This window comes from Scardinius erythrophthalmus (genome assembly GCF_964197995.2).
Source record: "Scardinius erythrophthalmus genome assembly, chromosome: 25".
Classification (NCBI taxonomy): domain Eukaryota; kingdom Metazoa; phylum Chordata; class Actinopteri; order Cypriniformes; family Leuciscidae; genus Scardinius; species Scardinius erythrophthalmus.
In genome coordinates, this window is record NC_138245.1 from 13,731,998 (window position 1) to 13,747,991 (window position 15,994).

Below are 15,994 nucleotides of genomic sequence, written 5' to 3' on the forward strand. Positions count from 1 at the left end.
CACTTTGGTCCTCATTTACCAGAATCTGGCCTTAGGTTTAAATTTTTTTTTTCTTTTTCTCTGACCAAGCCGAGGTCTCTAGGAGGAGTCCAGACTACAGAATAAACTACAGAGAGCTACTTCGATTTGTCATAGATGATCCGTTGGTGATGACTAGAGGTCGACCGACAATAGGTTTTGCTGATAACAATGTTGAAAGGAAACTTAACATTTTTAGTTCGTTTGTCTTTTTTTGTTTTAAATCGGTTGAATGAATGCGAATAATATCTTCAACTAGTATAATTACTGACTGGTTGAAGTCAGTTCTGTTAGTACTGAAGTTGCAATTATTAGTAAAAAAGTCACAAGTGTGAGATATGAATTCGCAATTTAGAAATTATTGCAATTATTCGAAAGTCACGAATGTGAGATTTGAATGCGATTTTAAGGAATAAACTACAAGAAAGTTGCTACTGTGAGATATAAAGTCACGATTAAGACAAATAGTTGCAATAGCGAGATATGAGGTTGCAGTTACTTTATACCGTGAATAGAAATAGTCACAATTATGAGAAATGGTAACGATAGAAAGCCGCAATTACAAGAAATATAGTCGCACACGTAAGCTATAAAGTTACAATTACAAGAAAGCTGCTAAATCACAAGACAAATAGATGCAAAAGCGTGATATGAGGCCGCAATTACGAGAAATTAAGTCAATTTAATGGAATAAAAAGTTGCAATTATGAGAAATATTCACAATAGTGAGACACAAAGCTGCAATTACAAGAAAATAAGTCGCCGCAGTTGTGAGATATAGTTACTATTAAGATAAAGTCGCAACTGTGAGATAGTCACAATAAGTTGTAATAGTCAGATATAAGGATGTGATAACGAGAAACAAAGTAGCAGTTACATTTTAATTTTATAACTTTGAGGTGGAAATGCGCTTCCGTAAGAACCTTGTGTCACCTAATGAAAGATCAGTGTTCATTTTTGCCATTATATGATCATTCCAAGAGCTGTTACAGGATCAATCAGCAAAAACGATATATCAGTCGACCTCTAGTGATGACTGAGAAATGTTAGCAGTTTTTAAAGCCATTTGATGTTGTAACTCCCGACCTTTTCACAGTGAGCAGTGGGGTATTGAATAAACTACTAAAAAAGCTGCCCCATGGGGACATCTACTACATTCCACTCTCAAATTATACTGAACTCAAAGGTTATGCTCATGAGGTTTCTGGGAGTGTTGGCACGTGACAGTGGGTGGTCCGTCTCTATGACGTATCCTCCAGAATATAGAAGATGAGCTCTAGCTGGCAGGCGGCGAGACCCTGGTACTGAGAGTTACTCTGCACCACGGACATTAATGATTGGTTAAGACAGTCCTGGTACGGTGCTGGAAGGCGCTGACCGTTACCGCCTGCCAAAAACTCCACCTGAAAGATTAAAGAAGAAAAAAATTAAGATAACATAGATTAAGAACCCCGTAGATCTAATCAAATACAGCACTATTAAAATAAAGCAGAACAGTGGGGAGAATGTCAGATACGTAATACTCACATGCTACACTCCTGACCTGCCCTTACACAATACTGAACCACAGCAATTAAAGCAGCTCAAAGGGTACATGTTCAATCTATGATTAAATATAAGATTAAAAAAATAGTTCTAAGTTGGTAGTCAACTAGCAGACTTGGAAAAGTCAATAGATGAGGTACAGTATATTAAAAGAAATGACTTCTTTTGAAGAATGAAGGCAATAAATCTGTAAACATAAATGATTAATTATCAACTTAATGGGGGGGGGGGATTATCGTTTGGCATCACAGCTGTGGACATAATTATCTCCATCTCACCTTCTGGCCATCCAGAATTACTCTCAGTGCCAGTTTGGTCATGCCGTCCTCCTTCAGCAAACAGAGAGACTGGCACAGTGCCAAGCAGAACGCCCGTGCAAGACGTTCTGATAGACGGTTGTGGCTGGTGTGGTTAGTAGGACCATTTGGATGTTGGTCTTTCAGCAAGTAAAACACCTGTGACATCAAAACATGAATTAACCAATTGTTGAAAGTGGTTCTCAAAAGCATTTTCAGGGAAAAAATTCAATCACATTCAGATAAAACAACTAAGATGCAGCAAGCTCTTAGTCCATAACTATAAATCAAAATAAAGGGCTATTGACATTAGATTTTGTTTATATATAGTGGTTATATTCAGGGCTTTTGACATTCATTTTCTTGCTCACCAGCCACTGTGGCTAGTGGTTTTCCAAAGTTAATGTGAAAAGCATTTTCACATGGCCACAATTTTGACATCGATACCATAGGGGAAAAAGCCATTTAAATATAAATCATAATTTGGCAGCAGGTATATTAAAGCTGCTGTCACTTTAAGACCTGATGCACGGATCCATTATACTGTTTTATATAGCCAATATAGTGTCTTTATGAGCACTCATAAATCAATACGCGCAATCCCACTTCGAAATTCAATATTCATCCGGAGCAAATGAAACGAGCGAGTAAAGGGTAAAGATAACTTTTTTTGAGTGTGGGTCAAATCGCTTTCGGAGAGATTAGAGAGCGAGAATGCGCAGCTGGTATTGTGCATCCTTCGGAAGAGTTTCAGATATCGCCATGTATCGAAAAATCTATATTTTTTCTATATTTTGTGCACTTAGTTTATTACTTCAGATGCCTTTTTGAAAGACTGCAAATGAAAAATGTATATTACATAAAATGTCCGATGCACTCACAGCAAAGTCCTTTTAATTTTTCGTTTAGAGGTAAAGAGAAGTTTGAAATACCATTGTAGCAATATACTGTTAGCGAACATCCCGACGCCGCCCACGTTGCTGAGAGTGGCGTTTAGATAATTATGTAAATATTTGCTGCTCTCTTTCTTCTCGATAATTAAATAAACACACAACAAAAATGACAGCAGTGAGAAAACAGCAGTTAAGAAAGCATCAGGTAATAGCGATTTGGGTGTTTGCACGAGCTCTGCAATTCAACACGCCAGTCAAGTAACGTCACGTCACGTTTATTTATACAGCACTTCATACAATAGAATGCTTTAAACCAAACCGCTTTACAGTATTAAACATGAAAAAAAACAGCATCTGTGTTGCTTTCAATTAGAATTACACTTCAATTTCTACAAAAAAAACAGCTCTCCGGGTCTTTATGTTTTCACTCGCGGACGTCTGACCGACAGACTCAACAGAGGAAATGAAACGGAAGATTTCCATTTGAAAAAGGGCACATACCCATTATGTACTCGCCACAGACTAATAACAGCTTCGGCAAGCCATTTCAAACTCCCGAAACAAACTCCAAACCAACTTTGTTTTGGCCTGATTTTGTTCAAAATGACGTCACACCAGTTTGTTCTTTGATTTCGCTTGCGCCTTTAAGGTGTTTTGAGCCCGGTTCTGTCAACACTGCATTGGCTCCCTGTTAAACATTGCATACATTTTTAAATCTTGCTGATTACTTAATGTTTTAGTTCCCCAGTACTTGAGCGAGCTCTTAACCCTGACGAAAGTCCTTCATGTCTATTGCAATCTCAAAATTCTAGCCAGTTGATAAGCAAAAATATCAAAAATCAACTGCAGGCGGTAAATCCTTTACCTATTTAGCACCAAAACTCTGGAACGGATACGGTAATGTTACAGAAGGAACGCATGAACAGAAACGTTAAAATACTTATTCTGCTTGGAGCGAACCAATCGATTCCCCCCCCCCTTTTTCAAGCCCAAACACATACAGTCCACAAGTTACACTCAGTGCATAAACATGTTCAGTGTTTACCTCTGTCCAGCGTATGAGCTTCCCATTGGCTTTGTATTCTAAGCGCTGATGGGTCTTGATGTTTGTGAGAGATTCCATAGACTTCCCATCAATGGGGCTGACAATGCTGTGAGATACAGGACAGAATGAGTGGCAACTAGCACAGATTTAAACTTAATCTACTGTTATTATAAATTTCCTAACCCTTTATTAAAGCGCGGCTCTTCATCCTGCCACTGAATGTGCACATATTCCTGCCTCTCTGCTGGGTGGAGTTTTCCACAGGTGACTGTGAAGTCTTTCATGTCCCGTAGAGATCGGCGTAACTCGCCCATGGTCTCCATGGTTACCTGCACCATCAATCCATCTGTAATGATAAGCAGACGCATTGGAATCTTAGCACATGCACAGCTAAACTTCTAGACATACGCATTCAAGGAAGATAAACGTAGATAGAAAGGCATTAACATTAAATAACTGTTGAAGTGAGAAACAAGAAACAATAGGAATGAACAAATCTTTAACCTTCTACAATGCTGGACTTGGCCAAGTACCCTGATGAAGGTTTGAGCGCTCCACTGAACACAAAAAAACACGAGCCAGTGACTGAAAGGTGAACAGAAACAAAGATTTAAGTTCAGAGAGAATTCCAGTCAACACAGAATACAACCAAACGGGCTTTCCAAGACTGTCAGACAGCGCCCTCAAGTGAGCGTTTATGTATCAGTCCTTCGTTTTCATACAGTATGTGTGCATTCACAAACGTTTTCTTACCGTTTTTTCTTTTGTTATGGTCATATTAAATAATGTGATAATATTAAAAGTGATTTTTACACTACATTTTAGTGAATATATGAAGTTCACACTGGTCTCCTAGCTGAGTAACCACAGGTATAGTCCATCATACTGCCCTATTCAGACGGAAATGGTTTCTAACGGGGAAGTAAGATAATTTCAACATTTACAGTGGCTAGTCTGTAATTTTAGTCCTGTCCTGTTTTCCTCCCACCACCCGTGAAACAATTCCCTGCCAAACAACTACAAACACTCAAGTTTCATTGTAATTGAATTGCCGTCTGAATCTCAAGACGGCATCGATCCAAAAGTCGTTTTGTAAATCCTTTTTGACCACTGCAAAGTACTGTCTTTCATTATTCTGGAAACTTTTGAAATGGTCCATTATTATAGTATGCAATACATTTTTTAAATATTTACTATATTATTTACTTTTATATAAATTAGGGCTTGCACGACTAATCATTTTACAAATCGAACAAATACCCAGGTCAAATGTTTAGCTAGAGTTTGCATTAACTAATTTCTAATAAAGCTAATTTCTTTTTTTTTAAATGCCATCCATAATTTTAAGAGATAAAACCTAAGAGAGAAATCCATTTACAACACAGCATGTCAATTTTCCTGTTTTTTTTTTTAAATAGGATATTTAAATAATTGTATAAAAGGAAATGATTTTACTATTAATAAATAAAATATAAATGTATTAATTGTCCAAGCAATAACATTTTGTTTACAGCTGACAATCATGTGACTGACCAAGTGAGCAGTGCATTCCTGGGTTCGTAGGATGATATTTGCTCCTTCACAAGAATAAATGGCCATCTGAAGATGCGTTCACGCCACGATGTAATTACCATAATCGCAAGATTCACGTCCTTGCAGAAACCGTAATTACAAGTTGATGACAAACAATTACCGTCTGAATTGGGCTTAAGAACATGATCCACAAAGTCTGTAAAACCACAAACAGTTACATTTTATCATTTAAAACTTCTTTATGTGAAATTATTTGCTTGAAAAATATGTTTGTGCTAACTTTCTTTAGGTTTGATAACACTTGTACAGCTGTAGGTGCAAAAAGTGTCCAGATACTTTTAGGGGCTCATGTAGTAACATTTAAAAAGAGCCGACAGACATTCCAGTAGTGTCTAAGCTCAGGCCGGTGTCGGGGTGTTCTCTCTCACCTCTGCGGGGTTGGCTGTGAATGCTGATGGCCTGGGTCTGGTACTGTCCATCTGCCGTCTGCACGCAAATGAGATGAGAGTCGGCCTGCTCATTAAAGCAGGCGCCCAGGGCCAGCACTCTTTCATTAGACTTATTCAGAGCCTTCAGCAGCTAAAACACCAGCAGAGACAGAGACAAGACAAACATTATCCTGAGAAATGAAGGAATTATTACCTCAGGTTTGCTTATCTATTGGACATAATTTATATAATAATCCAATATATTCTGACATTTAGTAAATATCATGCTAATACCATCTACTGTCTTTGGACGTGATACCATGGTACTCCTGATGCATTTTCTATTTTGAGCAGTTCATGGTTACGGTACCTCTGGATGACGTGTTTTAGGGATTCTTATACAGGTGCTTCTAGCCTCTAGATCAACCACGAGCCCCGGCACCGTCGGCAGCGTGTAACGGTAAAAACGGAAATCCTTTGAAAGTCGAAACAGAATAAAAAAGACATCACACAAACTACATAAGCAGCATGACAGGATATAGTAAATGAAACCGGTCATAAGTCTCACCACTAAGAGCCTCATGATACTGTTGTTGACGGGTCCGAAGAGAGGCTCTCTGAAGCGCACACTGAACAAGGGACAGGGATAAACTACAGGACAGCAGGACTCAGTTAGTGTACTTCCTGAGGTCAGGGGTCATTAAAATGATGCATACAGAGATTATGAATGATATTAGAGATTTTAAGATCGTAGAGACTAACGCTGCATCTCAATTAGCATATTATCCACCCTAAATAGAATGTTAAATAAGTAGTTAACCCAAATCATAGTACACCACCATTCAAAAGTTCAGGGTCGATATTTTTTTAAAACCTTTTTTTAAAAATAAGTCTCATTATGTTCACCAAGGCTGCATTTATTTGATCCAAAATACAGTAAAAACTTTAATATAGCAAAATATTATTACAATTTAAAATCATTTATTTTGATATATTTTCAAATGTAATTTATTCCTGTGATGCAAAGCTGAATTTACAGCATCTTTACTCCAGTCTTTAGTGTCACATGATCCTTCAGAAATCATTCTAATATGATGATTTGGTGCTCAAAAACATTTCTTATTATTATCACTATTATCAGTTGTGCCGCTTCATATTTTGTTTCAGAATTCAGTGATGAATAGAAAGTTCAAAAGAACAGCAAACAGCAGCTTTCACCAAAACGTTTCATTAATTTAATGCATTTTGCTGAATAAAAAGTATTATTTCTTTTTCTTTTTTCTTTTTTTAATCTTACTGATCCCAAAGTTTTGAAAAAGACTGGAGTAATTGCTGGTGAAAATTCAGCTTTGCCATCACAGCCACAGGATTAAATGACATTTTAAAATACATTAAAAATAAAAAAAAGTTATTTTAAATTGTAATAATATCTCACAATATTACTCATTTTGTTGTTGTTTTGATCAAATAAATGCAATTTTAGTTAGACTTCTTTCAAAAACAGTAAAAAAATCATACCCACAGCTAATTTTTGAACGCCAGTGTATATATTAATCTTATTTTGAGACTGTTTTCTTACATCTGTACTCCGCTCCTAAACGCAGCATGAGTCTCAGTGGAAAGGCTTTGGCCCATGGAGCCTCGGCACGGAGCATGAGGAGTCCGAACAGGAAGGGCGGCACAGGTAACGGCAGGCCCTCCAGAGACTGGAATGTCGGACGCACGTAAAGAAAGCCTGCATGCTCGTTATTACCCAGAAACCCTCGGGATACCAAAGAGTGACTTAGGTGATTCAGAAGCTTTCCTGCTGCTTAGAGAAACAGAAAAATCAAGATTTATCAAGTGATTGCTAATGTTTGATCTAAGTTTTATGGTCGAGTAACATCTGATACAAGTGTCACCTGTCTGGGCATCCCAGTAGATCTGAATGAAATGATTGAAAATATCCGTTGGGAATCTTTTCTCCTCAGGCAAACACTGCAGTAAAATGACCACCTCTGGCTGTCCAACAGCATGCATACCCTTCGACATAACACACCAGCACCGGCGGTTCACATCTACAGGAGCACAAAAACACCACAGCGACCCACATGAATACACCAGCATATTGTTATCAGATGTACAGAACATGCACACACATCCTGAGAACAGACGCACATGCGCGCACACACACACGTGATGGTTTGGAAACGACTGACTACACAGCTTCAATCACGATATAATATACCATACCGATTCGCACAGGTTCCACATGTCAAATCACCAAAAGCATAAATCCATCAAGTGTGGAGTGAGACATTGGGAACATACAGCTGACGATCTTCACCACGGCCAGCAGGTTGGCGTTGAGCACAAAGACGAGAGGCTCTGCGAGACCCCTCTCCAACTCCTCTAAGAGTGACGACTCTGTTCTCTTCTCCTCCAGAGTATAGTCTGCAGAGAAAACACAAGCACCAGCCTCCAAAACCTCAAAATCACTCACAAACCTTCAATCAAATACTTTACAAGTAAGTTTCACAAGTAAGCTTGTGGTCCCACTGTATGCATTCATTATATGGAAAATCATTTTGTTCCACAAAAGAAAGTAATGAGGGTTTGGAAAACGTAGGGCTGCCCTCGACTAAAGGTTTTCTAGTCAACTAGTAATCATTCAAGAGATTACATCTGCGATTTGGTTATTCCATCTATACCCGCTGGCTCTCTCCGCTCTGCTGGTTCTCTCTCTCGCTGTAAATTAAAAACCAGCTTGTACCAACAAAATGAAAAGCATTTTCCTAGGGCTGCCCCCTAATATTCGACTAATCGATATTGACCAAACATTTTATTATTTGGTTAGTTGCAGAAAAACGAACCTTGTGGCGAAGTTATGCAATCCTTGAGGGACAGATCGTTAACGCTAGGTTCTTTTGGTAATTTCAGTATGTCGGACAGGAACTCCAAACGTTCATCTATCATCCATCGACCGCAAATATGTCTTATCGTTTGTACATGGCTTATCAAGTAACTTGCCCGATTGCTCTAACGTCAACCTAATTAGATGTGTGCTGCTATTATTAGGCGCATGTGTGTGTTTGTGCGGAGTGTGGAAGCTAAAGTGTAATGCGTTTTACTGCATGACATGGAAGCGCGATCACTTGCATTTTTTCCTGACTAGTGCAGGGCCCGTGCAGAATCATTTTTTGTGTGTTTTTTGTAATTGTTGGTTTGGTGTGTTTGAGTGCTCATTGTTACAATTACACAGCAAAAGTTCAGTGACATTTTTATTTGTGCATGGTAGAAAGCAAATACTGATACTGACATAATGACATACAATAAATATGGAAAATTGAACTACATGGTTACAAAACAATTTATAATGGTGATATTAGGTGACATGTATTTGGGTATCTGTGTACAGGTAGCAGGAGTTTAGATTTAATTAGATTATATTTACATTAGTTTCATCTTTGTTTTCATTGTGCAGATCACAATTATAGAGACAATGAAAGGCAGTTAGCGTCTAACCAGAAGTGTAAAAATGCAGAAAAGTGCAATGTGAACAGTATAGACATATAGTGCAGTGGAGACAGTAGTATACAGTTAATGAAGTGGTATGGTGTACAGTAAGGATATGGGGATTTGCCGTCACAGTCGGTAAGAGGAGAGTTAACCTCGTTTAAGTCTGCATAGCCTACATGAGCAACTATTTAACATCGCATATTCAACATCACATAGTTACAGGCTAACTTCAGCGCGCATGACACAGTAATAACTTAGCATTGAGACCAGGCTATGCTTGAGCACACAGTTTGTGAATAGGCTACTACAAATGATGGCCGTGAAAGAGACTGTGAACACATTGAATAGGATATGTTTAGTTGAATAGCATAGGCTACTATTACACAGTAGCGATAACGTTAAGCGCACCAGAATAAAATCTAATAATCAGAAGTAAACAGTGTAGCTGACTTACAGATTCAGTTAACATCCACAAATGAATAAGCGCAACGATTCAGGGAGCAGGCTACACAGTGAACTCAGAGAAAATGCTACTTAAGCTCCGCTGCTTTCTTCGACCCTCTCTGTCTCTGGTCCTGGGCTGTGCTAACTCAGTGTCAGTGTGAGAAGGGGAGTGGCCAGCTGTGCTCACTCAGTGTCAGTGTGAGAGGGGGAGTGGCCTCTGGTCCAGTGCTGTGCTCACTCAGTGTCAGTGTGAGAGGGGGAGTGGCCAGCTGTGCTCACTCAGTGTCAGTGTGTGTGAGAGGGGGAGTGGCCAGCTGTGCTCACTCAGTGTCAGTGTGAGAGGGGGAGTGGCCTCTGGTCCTGCGCTGTGCTCACTCAGTGTCAGTGTGAGAGGGGGAGTGGCCAGCGGCTAGAGCAACAAAAGCCAATGTGTGATTCTTTTACCAATATGTTTACCAATATTTTTTGCATTTCTAATCCAAACGTCAAACTTGGCACTGCACTTACTCATGCCCGTAGCAAGACACCTGTCAAGTTTGAAATCCATCAGACTAATGGTTCGAGAGATATGCGAATAACAGACACACACACACACACACACACACACACACACACACACACACACACACACACACACACACACACACACAGACAGAAAGACGTTCCTGTAATTTATAGATAGATGTTAAATTTAATGTCCCCAAATAAGCAAGCCAAGCCAATGGCAACAAAGGTGGAAAAAAGCGACAGTGGCAAGGAACCAAAACTTCATCAGGTGGCAGAATAGAGGAAAAAACCTTGGGAGAAACCAGGCTCAGTCGGGGGCCAGTTCTCCTCTGAACGAAGGCGGGGAGCAGCAGCTCATTTGCATTTAAAGGAACACACAAAAACAGCGTGATTTTGGTCACACCCTAAAATCTTGTCAAAAGGATCATAAGATGTCACCTTTAAGCCTAATTTAAGCTAAATGTAATGTCTTTATTAGCAGTGAGAATGTGGACACATTCATACCTCCTTTGACCCCTGTCGATGTCAGAATAGGGGGAAGGTCCTTTGGTGGAGTGGGTTTTGTGGAGTTGCCATTAAGACCTCTGACTTCATCTCCTGCTCTAATGTCAGTCACGTCCTACAGCAAATAAATAAATAAATAAATAAATAAATAAATAAATAAATAAATAAATACAACTATACATAAAATAACTGTGCTATGAGTTAGAAAAGCTTTTTTCTAAAGTTTATTTCAAGATATATATAAAACAAAAATATTTCAAATAAAACAAAATATCCTCTATATTATGTCCTTATAAGGAGTGTTGGGTGTAACTCATTACTAAGTAATTACTTACTGTAATTTAATTAATTTCCCCTTGAAAAAGTAAAGGATGGCATTCCTCTACTATTTTCTGTCATTTAATTACAGTTACTTCTAATGTAATTACACTAAATACTGTATTTATTCTAGAGCAATTCTATGTAAAACAATAGTGGATTTAACATAAAAGTGTAACATCTAATGTTAAAATGTATGTTTTAATGTAACATAGTCCCTTTAAATACTTTGGTCAGTTCAAGAATAATTTATGCAATTTTATATTATTTATTTAAAATAATTAAAAGAGCAGTTTGATGTCTACCCTTGTATTGTTTAACTGGTCGAGGTTGATATGGGATTTAGAAAATAATTAGTATTAAGTAATGCAATACTTTTTAGAGAGAGTAATTAGTACAGTAATCTAATTATACTGAAGATGTGATTAATGACTTTTTTAGAGTAACTTACCTGACACTAATAATAAGAGTGTAAAAGTGTTTAAAGTTGCTTTGCAAAATTGAAGAGAAAATAATAATAATAATATTAAAATAAAAATAATCTCAACAAAATTATTATAATAGTGTTTTTAAAGTTACTGAACAAAGATTACAGGGATGAAGGTATTAAATAAAAAATAATAATAAAATTAAAATCAAAATAGGGTCATTGTAAGAGTGTTTTGAAAAAGTTCCTTAAAAAATTAAAAGGAATAAATAAAATAATATAAAATGAGCAGAAAGATCTCCCGTCATACCGCCTGAGCGAGCTCAGTGCTCTGTGTGTGAGACACACTCCTGTGAATGGGAGAGCTGTTGGCACTTCTACTCTCAGACTGGGGAAGGAGATTATCTGCAAACCAAACCTTCTTTTGGTCCTTGCGAAGAGTCCCTGGTAAAATTACATCATTATAACACCGTAATGTGTAATAACAGTACATAAGCACATAAGTAGCGGAATCCACCACGACACTCACGGTTAATCAAAGTTGAATGACAGGTGACACAGACTCGCCCCTCTTTCCCACCGAGATGAGTCAGCTTAAATCTCAGGTCACAGCAAACCACACAAAAAACCTGCAAACCAAACAGACTTTTCATTTTTTGAAGGTAAACAACATTTTGGTCACAGAATCGCATGCATCTATCACCTTCCCACATGCTCTGCAGTGATGACGTCTTTTGGTGAAGGAGAATTTGGATCCACATTTCATGCATGCTGGTGCTTGAGAATCAGGGACCCACTGAGGGGCCGTAGTGCCCAGGGAACTGCAGCGCTGCACAGGCAGAGCACCTAGAGAACCCTTCCTCCCCGCAGAGTCAGCGTTCTTAGAGCCAGACACCAGTGACGCTTCCATCCCTCCGCTCTCCATACGGTCCTGGCACAACTCCAGCGTAGAGTCTGAGGGCTCCGTGCTCTCAGCGTTCTCCACAGGGGACGATGGGAGTCCCAGCACAGCCTCCAGGTGCTCCTGCTCATTCTCCGCCCGCTCTTTCTCTTCAATGACAGAGTCCTCTTTCAGACCAGGCCTCAGCTTGCGCTCATCTAGCAGAGACTCGCTGGAGTCCTTGAGGGTGGAGTACCCAAAACGCCTCTCGCCCCACACAGACAGAGTGGCGGTCACTGCTTGCCTCATAGTCTCAGTGGAGGGAGCTCAACGCGAGAGGGTTGCTGATCATATTTTAGCCCACCCCGTGCTTTGTTTTATCCTCAAACCATCACGACATGGCCTGCACAAAGTCCTGCCAAAAGATGAGTCAGATGTATTAATTCCCAGCAGGTCAGTGGATTTGTCAGGACTGCTTTGGCCTCTATTTTAACCCTAAAAAGCCTATTATATTTTATATACAAATTTCTTTTAAATTATCAACATGATCAAAACGTTGCTAAAATACCAGTTATACACAATCTACTGCATGCCTTCTGTTTGACCAATATATCTTTAAAGTAAAAGGCCTTTTAGTATATTAGTAACAATGTCCACCTTCAGGTTGTGGTACACGTCTTTTTGCTGTGAAATAGTTAATGATTTTTATAAAGTAAACATAAGAATAACTTTTATATTGTTGGAAATATTATATTTATATTTATTATATTATTATATTATATTATATATTGTATGTATTATAAGCCCCCACAATAAAAACGACAGACCTTTGATCATAAAACTAAGCATTTAAATATCATCTTACGAATATTGTTTTTGCTCAGTTCGGCCTCTAAATAAAATTAAGGTGTTTTTTACTTTACGGTCGTGAGCTTTATGATAGTTTTTTTTTTTTTTAAGTTACTGAAAAAATATTACAGTGAAATCATTCTCCCTTTATCTATATGATAAACTTTATTATCTACAGTATACTTTATCTATACTATATGAGCCATAACAGCCTAATGTATCAAATATGATACTAAAAAAAAATAAATATATACTTTTTTTTAGTACACAGAGGAAAAAAAATAATATAAAGTAAAATTAAAATAAAAAATAACAACAAAAACACAACCACTAACAACAACGGTTACATGTGGTCCAGAGTGTAACAGATTACTGAGAGTGAGAAAAATTAGAATGGAGATTTTCAATGGTTCTTGATTGGATTTTGAGATGTTGGTGTTGCACTCAAAAAGTGGAGAGGCAGGATTTAAAGCTACAATATGTCATTTTTATCGCCGCTAGGGGTCACTAACGTCTTACAATAACAAGGCTGTTGATGACGCATAAGCGGAATTATGGAACTTGTCGTCATTCCGATAGATCTAATGAAGTTTATGGATGAGTGAATACATCAATGTTTTTAACATGACTGTGGTATGAAGCATGGCACGATTGCTAATGAGAGACAGATATCAGTGCCACAAGCGAGTCCCGCGGATATAAAGGAATAAGGACATTTCTACCGAACTAAGTTACCCTTAAGTACAAAATTACTACTCACACTGGTCAGTTTATTTGACAAATTAAACTTGTGAGGTAACGCAGCGCTGTTTCACTTGGTCTACACTATCACACATAACTGCATTTGAGTGTGTTGAAAGTTATAATGTTATTCTATGTGTTAGTTTGTTGGCTGTATGAGACTAGCAGTAAGCTAGATCAACATTAGAATAACATACTGATCATATTCTAGCATTTCATCATGTTGAGCGATATAACATCGATTAGTTTATGTACATTTGCTCACCTGTCTAATAAAGCACATGCAAGAGCGGCGTCTCTGTCAAGTCGAAGTTAGTCGCGGACGCGGAGCTCTCGGCATCTCGAAAACGCCACGCCGATATTGATCCTCGTTTTAGTTCTCCTTTTGTCCCAAAGTCTGCTTGCCATGATCCATAATGTTTGAACGAAACAACAACAGCGTGAGCGTGCCGCTAGACGTAAGGCAGTTGTCCACGTCTATCGCCATGGTTACTATGGCAGTACGAGCGGAAACCAGGGATAACACGGATATTACGTCATTGACAGGCGACAAGTGAACAGGGACGAGCCATTATTTAAAATTAGAATTTCTCTGAAATTAAAAATCTTTGGGAACGTTTGGGATATTGTAAGTACACAACTGCAGGAAATATATCACACTGTGCAAGTTATTTTTTTTATATTTTATTAAAAAAAATCGTACATATTCTACCTTTAAAGGGACTAAATGATTAAAGAAATCCTGCATACTTAATGGCATAATTGCATTCAAATGCATCATGACGATCCAGGTGTAAAATTTTGATTACACTTTACATGGTCACTTTAAGATAAAACAAGTTTTATCTTTTAAGATAAAACATATGCACGGATGAATTGTTTACAATTAGGTCTATACATTTAGAAAACAGACTACGCTTTGAACGGTGTTCTGTATTTAATGCTGTGCCACTGTCTCAGACACAGGTCCTGCATCACTATTTCACAGTGAGGATTTGCTGAGTGGGCAGAATGACTCTTCTGCATGGGTGTATGCAGATACATATTCAGTATTCACAATGATGCATTTAAGCACTCAATCCAAAACACTAACACATTTCAATGTGTATTCAATATACAAATTCTCAGACATTTAAGAACCGCTGAAAAAAGTGCTGAGCAGCATTGCTTTCTGATTTAGAGCCAGTTTGTCGCCTCACCCCAAACTACACTACCAGCAACGCGACGCGACACACTATAACGCGTCGCGCGTTTGCAGTTATGAGAGCGTTCAAGTCTGAATGTCGCACTGAAGTGTCAAAACATTCTAGTTGTGTAATCTCCGCCTAATTTGAAATTGTTTTCCAAAAAGTTAGTGTAGCATCTGTAACCGCAGGAATGACTGAATGTGCGTTTGGTAATTCTCTCAGCACTGCATTGCAGACAAGCCGCCGCAACCTCCACGTACAAGATCTTCTTCACGCCTTTGACATGGACACACGGTGCAGTGGTAGCTCAGCTGTAATTCAGAATCTCTTCTGGTTAGCAAACGCATGTGTTCATGGCTGATGCACATCACTCTCGCCTGTGGCTGCTGGTGAGTGACTACAGCAATGCGACACAGTACCGTCAACAAGAGCCAATTACCACATCCTCACTTACAGTCATCGGCTCAGAATAAACCCCCGAAAACTCCCTCAGGAATTATACAGATTATGTAGCGCTCGATGCTGACACATCTAATGAATAAATATAACGAATGTGCGTAAGTATTTACCAGGATCTCTGCATCCCATCGCCACCTCAGTGTGCTGTTGACTTGTGCTCGCCATCCGAGGTCTGTCTGCGCGAGTGCAGGCAGATAATATTGGGCTAGCGGCGCTCGAGATGAACGCGCGTTCACAGGGGCGTCGCAATCACTTGAGAAGTCAAGACGTGCACTCTGACGAGCTATTATCTTTTCTTTTTCTTAATTATTAATATTGCCCATTTTGCTTTACTTGAGTAGACTAGCCTATAAGATGACAGCTATGTCTCATTACAGCAGATATTATTTTATTATTACAATATATTATTACCAACCTTAAAG

The 15,994-nt window shown here is 38.6% G+C and overlaps 1 protein-coding gene across 1 annotated transcript; it reads right to left on the bottom strand.

Annotated features, from left to right (window-relative positions):
* Positions 1-58: 58 nt before the first annotated feature.
* zfyve9b (zinc finger, FYVE domain containing 9b) lies at positions 59-15,835 on the bottom strand. Its single transcript, XM_081357770.1, has 16 exons — positions 15,683-15,835; positions 12,160-12,751; positions 11,986-12,085; positions 11,767-11,900; positions 10,712-10,826; positions 8,069-8,191; positions 7,660-7,815; positions 7,338-7,565; positions 6,327-6,409; positions 6,129-6,233; positions 5,759-5,909; positions 4,302-4,382; positions 3,981-4,143; positions 3,798-3,903; positions 1,842-2,018; positions 59-1,421 (listed from the first exon to the last, which is right to left on the bottom strand). The coding sequence occupies exons 2-16, from the start codon at positions 12,643-12,645 to the stop codon at positions 1,260-1,262; spliced, it is 2,370 nt and encodes a 789-aa protein (XP_081213896.1). The 5' UTR covers positions 12,646-12,751; positions 15,683-15,835; the 3' UTR covers positions 59-1,259.
* Between the last annotated feature and the right edge of the window lie 159 nt (positions 15,836-15,994).